At 40.1% G+C, this 7,729-nt stretch overlaps 1 protein-coding gene across 1 annotated transcript; it reads right to left on the minus strand.

The window, feature by feature from the left end:
- Positions 1–443: 443 nt before the first annotated feature.
- Positions 444–3,907, minus strand: LOC135628346 (putative wall-associated receptor kinase-like 16). Its single transcript, XM_065134967.1, has 3 exons — positions 3,000–3,907; positions 2,735–2,899; positions 444–1,836 (listed from the first exon to the last, which is right to left on the minus strand). Exons 1-3 carry the CDS (start codon positions 3,865–3,867, stop codon positions 632–634), a joined length of 2,238 nt encoding a protein of 745 aa, XP_064991039.1. The 5' UTR covers positions 3,868–3,907; the 3' UTR covers positions 444–631.
- Between the last annotated feature and the right edge of the window lie 3,822 nt (positions 3,908–7,729).

The following is a 7,729-nucleotide window of genomic DNA, read 5'->3' on the forward strand; positions in this document are numbered from 1 at the left end:
GGGATCAAAGTCAAGAAATATTTCTAATATTAATTACGGGAAAGAGGCTATGGAAAGATGTCTACATCTTAGAAATTTCACATGGATTATCGAAAGCTAACAACTATAATAAAAATAAATTTATTAGTTTTTTATGCTGATGGACTTTTATAAACTTATGAAAGCTCGTCTAAGAGCCAATCACAAAATAATACATATTTTCATATTAAACGAGTGGCAATTAATGTATAATTGTTCATGTTAATGCTTAATTAGATCAGATGGACATATATAAAGAACATGAACTCTTTATACCATTTTAATCTCAATTATTAGACTAGATAATGATATCTCAGACATGGCTGGCGACAACAAGGTCAGCCGATCATGGAACATTTCCTGAATGATAAAAGCTCCACAATCAATGCAAAATATTTGAAATGATAATATTTATTTAGATAACCTTATTCTTACACACAACATATTCCAGCAAGGAAATGACAGAGATTACCTGTAGTTATTAATAAATATTCTTCGCTATTATACACTGGCACAAACACAGACGTTCACAAGTATACATAGCAGCAGTATGAATTCAAGATTGCAACAAGAAGCCTCGTGAACCAGAGAGGTTTGGGCATGCACCAGATCATCATCGTCCATATTCGATGTCCAATCCCAATCTTTTCTCTGGATTATAGCTAGTAGTGGTTTCAATTCCATGATAATATGTCTCATGGTCAACCGATGGTTGACTGAGCAAGCTCTCAATCTCCTCAAGATTCTGCGGTACCCACGGGTGCTGCTTGAATTTTCTCAACCTGTCGAGCTCTTCCGCCACTTGCTTCATCGTAGGCCTTTCTTCTCCCGTGAACTTCAAGCATTGCTTTGCGAGCTCGCTCATTTCTTGAATCAGTTCCGTATCCCCTTCGTTTCTCACCTGATCATCCAAGATCTCCATAAGTCGGTTCTCCTTCGTCGCAAGAATAAAACATGATGCGAGGCTCCTGTCTTCTTCAGATGCTTCAAAATAAATTGGCTTCTTGCGGGTCATCAGCTCCAGAAGCACCACGCCGAAGCTATAAACATCACTTTTCTCTGTCAACTGGCAGGTTTGGAGGTACTCTGGGTCCAAGTAACCACAAGTCCCTTGCACCAAGGTAGCAAACTGATCCTCGTCTTTTGGAACCAGCTTCGAAGCTCCAAAATCAGAAACTTTTGCTGTGTAGTTTTCATCTAAAAGGATGTTGGAAGACTTCACGTCGCCGTGAATGATGGGAGGCGAAGCTGATGAATGCATGTAGGCCAGAGCTTCGGCAGACTCATGAGCGATCCTCAAGCGAGTGGCCAAGGAAAAGGGAGATGCCCTGTTGTTGTCGTGAATCAGCTGGAACAAGGTCCCGTTCGAGACAAACTCATAAACCAGCATCGGAACCTCCACTTCCAAGCAACAACCCAAGAGCTTAACTATGTTCTTGTGGTTGATCTGCGACAGAATAAGCAGCTCTTTTCCAAATTCATTCTTTTGGCTCTCATCAATGATCTTGGGTTTCTTGACGGCAACGACACGACTGTCCTCCAAGTCTCCTTTGTAAACGGTACCATGTCCTCCTCTGCCAAGGACTCGATTCTGATCATACTTCTCTGTAGCTTTTTCTAATTCTTCTTTGGCAAATATCTTAAATGCAAGGCCTTGTTCTCTAAAGTATCTTTCTTTAGCCTTGATCTCTTCCAATAATATCCAACCTCCATGTTCTCTGAAATATCTTTCCTTAATCTTGATGAATTTTCTTCTTTGAAAAATCACATAGATACACATGCCGGATATTAGTAGAAAGATCAAGCCACTGCCAGTACCTGTATCACAGAAAGTTTCAGGCCAGTTAAAACCAGGAAGAGAAACAAAAATTATGTTTTTTATGCATATTATTTTGGTTTTGTGGTTACTGGAAACTATAATACGAGCACGAACAATTTTGTGCTCTGTTTTGCTGATGATAAAATCCTGGATGCTTATTCTTATTGCTTTTCTTCTGCGCAAGCATTATGCTAAGCTACATAACTAGAATACATGAAGTCCATGCAGATACAAGAATCACAGATAACTTGTAAACGTTATTTGAAGCAACTTTTAGCAGGTATAAACACACAAGTTGGATTTCCCTGGGGGAGAAGAAACACAGACGTTGGACAATGAGGTCTTTTTAGTTGATAGAAAGGATGTATCTCTGGAGAAAGGTCTGAACTCATGGCTGAAGTTGACATCAGATCTGTGTAGACTGATAAGAAAAGGAAAATAAATAAAAAGGAAGATTAGTGGGAACTTGATGCTTGAGACGAACACAAACTTTATTTCCTTTTCCTGTCAAGGCTCTAAACTTGTATCTTGACTCACTTTATCTCTACTTGACCATGATAAATATCATCTAATTATAGAACCCTAGATGAGAGAGATGAGAGTTACGATACTTAATCTTGATGACTGCATTCATACATTTTTATCATGTGTTAGCTATGAAATTTTCTATCGACGCTTTACTTTTTCATAATCAATGTAACCTTTCTTCATGATCACGATGATATATCTTTAGATCATGATAACCTCTCTTATCCCATCAAATTCAAATCCTAGAGGTTACAATTCTCCCCGTGTCCATGAAAAAGATATGCTTCAATTCTCTTTTAATTAAGATTATTTCTCTAAACATAGACATCCTTGCAATAAAGAAACAAGTCAAGGTGAATGGGGTCTTACCAATAATAACCTTCACTGGGGACGAAAGTTTCTGGTCTGCAGTGCAATTTCCATTTAAAGGGTTGCCGTGTGTGCCTGGCGGGCAGGAACAATCGTAGCTACCAACTGTGTTCTTGCAGATTCCAAGGCATGGATATCGATCTTTATCATCACATTCATTGATGTCTGCAATTAAAACATATTCGTAACTATCAGCAACAAAATCATGAAAACTGAAAAGGCAAGCAGATCCCAGAAAGAGACGAGACTGGAACAGGTAACAGACCTTGGCAGCCCCGAGCGACATAAGGATTGCCATGGTACCCACTCGAACAGTTACAAAGATACCCAGGACCATTGGAAGAGTTCAAACACTCGCTATGCTCGCTGATGCAGGCGTAGGAGGTTATGTCGCGCTGTGCTTCCTCGCATGTCTCGTTTCTGATCGCCCAATCCACCACCAAAGGCGCCTTGCTGCTGTTGCTCAAGAATTGGTTCGTTGTAATGTAAGATGTTCGGAACTCAAACTGATTCGCCTCCAACAATACGGCATAGCTGCATTTACTGAAGTTCCAGGTGCTCGAGCTGTTGAAATTGGAAGCAAACTGGACCTCATAGTATGTGAGGTCCTTGAGGATGGCGGTTTGGCAGCAGCCGATGTCGGAGCATGAGCTGTTGACCAAACTCACCTCGTTGTGACACACAGACCCGCAACCGCTCCAGTAGGTGTCGTGCCTTTTCCAACCTCCGATGTAGGCGAGGGTGTCGCAGCCGATCACAGTGAACTTGTTGAGGTCGTCGGAGAATCTGTATGGTCTGTTGGTGAAATTCAGAGACCAGCGAGAGGATTCCAGAGACTTGCTGCTAACGTTGTAACACTGCCACGATATTTCATTGAGCATGCGTGCCTGGCCTAGTGGCAATGAGATATTAGTGATCTCGACGTTTGACACAAAAAGTTTCTCGAGGCCATCATCCGTTGTGTTGCAATCTAGTGAGAAGCCTTCCCTCGAACAGTTAGAACCGATGCCAAAAGGGTAGGGGACGTCGATCTCGCCGCATCTCGTTCGGCAGCCAGGCGGTGCAGCTGCTGCAGATGCCGCTGCACCCACTAGCGGCAGCATCAACAGCAGGAACAAGCGATACCCTAACATCACACCCAGCTCTCGATTTGCACACTAGCAGAGAGGTACTCTCAGATAAAAGCTTGGACAAATGATATGTTACGGAAACACCAAAGCCTAAAATATGAAGCTTCCTCTTGACTGACCGATGAGGTGCAAGAAAGCTGACCTCTTCCCAGTCAATCATTTATTTAAAAAAATAAAATTATTTGATTGGATCACTGTATAATTTTTCTGCAAAACAATTGACTCACAACATGGATCCAAAAGGATGAACTTTGATTGCATCAACAGGCGGCCTTAGTGACCACACACCCATCTTTCGCTGCGATCGACGCCACATGCTGCAAAGTCGGGAACGCAGAACGACATCAGACTATTAATAGGATGATTCGACCCTTCGGAACAGTATAAATACAAGCAAAGAAAAGTCTATGGACTGCTATCGAGCATCCTCCGCCAGTGGATTTTCATGGACCTGTTCAATATTTTATGGTACATCAAGAGCAAGTGGTTGGTGGATCCGTGGATGACACCGTTAGATTCTTTGCCAATTAATTATTCTGTGACAATAAGAACACAAAGAAAAAATACATTGATAAAAAATGACGTTCTTTGTCTGACACACAGAAGTCGCAATTGGAGTTGTTAGCTGTTCTAGATTATTTATACCATTCTACTCTGAATTATTATATTAGATAATGATGTCAGACATAGTGACAAGATGGTCATCCGATCATCTAACATTTCCTGAATGATAAAAGCTCCGCAACCAATGTAAAATGTTTAAAATGATAATATTTAGATAACCATTTTCTTACATATAACATAGCCCAGCAAGGAAATAGCAGAGATTGCCTATAGACGAGGGCGTCGCAGCCAGCCGATTACAGCGAACTTGTCGTGGACGTCGGAGAATCTGTATGGTGTTTTGGCCAAATTCAGATACCAAACATTCCATTATCTCAGTTCAAGAAACACTGCCACGATATTTCATGGAGCATGCGTACCTGCCCCAGTGGCAATGACATGTCGACGATCTCGACATTGAACACAAAAAGTTTCTCGAGGCCATCATCTGTTGTGCTGCAATCTAGTGCAAAGCCGCATCTTGATCGGCAGCCATGCAGTGAACCTGCAACAGATGCCACTGCACTTGTCAGCGACAGCATTAGCAGCAGCTGGTACACTGACAGCGCCTCCATTTTGGTTCTGCCCAAGGCTGTTTCTTGCTTCTGCAAATGGACTAACATAGGATTCTTCTCGATTTGCACATTAGAAGATATGCAGTCTGAGGATAAAGGTCTAAAAATTCTGGAGAAATAATGTTAGAGGAACACCGAACCCTCTTATAAAGCTTCCACTTCAGTGACCGATGAGGTGCAAGGAACATAACTCCTTCCTAGTTGCTTGGTAAAAAATGAGTTCGACTGTTAGGCTTGTGAACGATGACCAATTCCTCTCAAGTATATTTTCATGGGCCTATTTGATTCGACGACATTCTTTCGTAGTACAACGATGGACCTGGAGAAGGAAAATAATGTAAATTACTACTATAAAAGAGAGACAATTACAAATGTCTTAAGAAGATATTCCTAGGCCATAAAACACCTGAATACTAAACAAGAAAATTTCAAACTATAAGCCCAAACTATTTAACTAAGTGTGGACTTAAACAAAAAATAAACACTTAGATTTTTCTTATGATGCATTTGACTTTAAAGCTTAAGCCCTTATTTATAATTTAAACAGAAGATATCAAACTTGATTTTCCTGATGTGGGACTATGTAGGACTTGTCAAACTAATAGTTAGTGATTGATGGATGATTCGATCCTTGAAAATAACTGTTAAAGATTCTTGATGGTCAAAGTTTTTTTTATTCTCACGTCATTTTAATAATTGTTTAAGCATTCTCTCCCTCGGTATATTTTCAAGGACACGTTAAATTCCTACATTGTAATTGACGTTCTTGGTTTTTCTGCACAAACTTCAAAAGAAAAACCAGTGATTGATGTATGATGGTCGAGATGGACATGGCAAATGCAAAGTTTTGGTGCAAATGTCTTCAAAAACGGGTCTTATGCATTCAACTTCTTTCGTAAGTAATGTCGATTGCATATGTTCATCCATGTCTTTTGTGGTGTTTGTGTGATTTGTTATCCTTTTCATTTTTAAGGCATAAAATTATATATTTGTTATCATAACATACACATCCTTCACATATGTATTTATCCACATATATCACTTTAATATGGCATATTACCTTTAATTTGCTTTTGGTCCTTCTTCCTATTACTGTAAATAAAATAGGATAGGTCTCCACTTCTCATGAACATATTCCTCGCTTACTATATCTCGATTGATGTCCTAATTGTTTGTTCAGTTAAATCTTATAGAAACCTTATCTGACTCTATCATGATTTACATACTTCTATTACCAATCAAAAGATAAGATGACAGAATCAACCGGGAATAAAAAACATGCAGAACAATAGCAAATTAATAGGTTAGAACATTCGGTGGTTGAGAATGATTTCACATACCTCTGAAGGAGACCGAGGAGCTTGAATGCCCTGCCGGACACACTACGGAAGACAATTCGCCAATCCCGGCGCCGTCGTCGAGACCCATGCCTAAAGCTTCCGAGCGCAAACACCCTTATCAGGGGGAGACCTGCCCACCGAGCCATCGTCGTCGATGTCGGAGCACGATCATCGGCTCTAGGGAAGAAGCGCCAGATTAGGGCTGCACCGACATTGCCACAAGAAGCGGGGAATCGCTTAGATGCAAATGGCACACTAGGTTGGGTACTTCTTACACATCATACTAGGGCTATGATTCATGGTCGATTCGGTGAGGATTGTAAGGGTCGTCGATTGGTAAGCAGCAGCGTTGCCCGGAGGAAAGCGAGAGGCTAAGGCGGTGCGGAGGAACGGGACATTGTCGCTGGAGGCCCTCGTCTACCTGTCGACGCTGTCGCTCGAAGCCGCGGTTCTTCCATGATCAGTGAATAGTGCTGATCAGAAGGTGTTCGAAAACTTAAAAGGCTCTTTAAACACAGATATCTCCACTACATAAAAGCTCTTTAAGCCTTACAACTACTGCTGGCATTTCGAATTATTAATATTGAACATTATTTCATGAATGACAATTTTTACACATGACACTACTTAACTCGTTTTTAGAAAATTAGACTATAACAATTTTTTTAGAATATTTACCAAATTATTATGCATTTTATTGCAACAAATAGTCCTCCAATATCTTTGTTTCCTCTGTGATTAAGTCGAATCTCGAAAGAAATTTCATGAGGATACCACTTCATGATCCGAAAAAGAAAGAAAATAATCACATAATTATAATTCGAAATCCAACTTAATAGAGTATCAAATTGTGTAGATCAACGAACGATAGAGAGAAAAAGATATGACACACATAACCCTCACGTGAGTCCTGAATTGGAGAAAAAGATGTAGGTTACCTTTCACGCATTTATCCATGTGGATAAGAGTCTAAAATAGGTCTAAGGCAAACAGTTCAGGATTGTTTCGTCTTATCACTCATGTGGACAAGAGGTCAAGAGGAGACCATTAAGAGTGGTTAGAGACTGCTCTCCTTCCGTGACTAAATATAAAAATTCATCATCAATACAATGAGCTAGAACCTTTTTTTATCATTTATATTTATACTTATACACCTCAAGTTACTAACTTAGCGTCGAAGGAATCAAATCGGGAAACCTCTCTCAATCTTGATATTTAGGTGGTATCTCAGAAACATGATATTTCTACATCAGAGGTACTTTGGATAATCCAATGTATATCGGTCTGAACTATGTCGGATTTATCAAGATATTAATGACTTATTTGCCTAATATTTTTTACGCTAAA

Source organism: Musa acuminata, chromosome BXJ3-1, assembly GCF_036884655.1.
Source record: "Musa acuminata AAA Group cultivar baxijiao chromosome BXJ3-1, Cavendish_Baxijiao_AAA, whole genome shotgun sequence".
In the NCBI taxonomy this organism is placed as follows: Eukaryota; Viridiplantae; Streptophyta; class Magnoliopsida; order Zingiberales; family Musaceae; genus Musa; species Musa acuminata.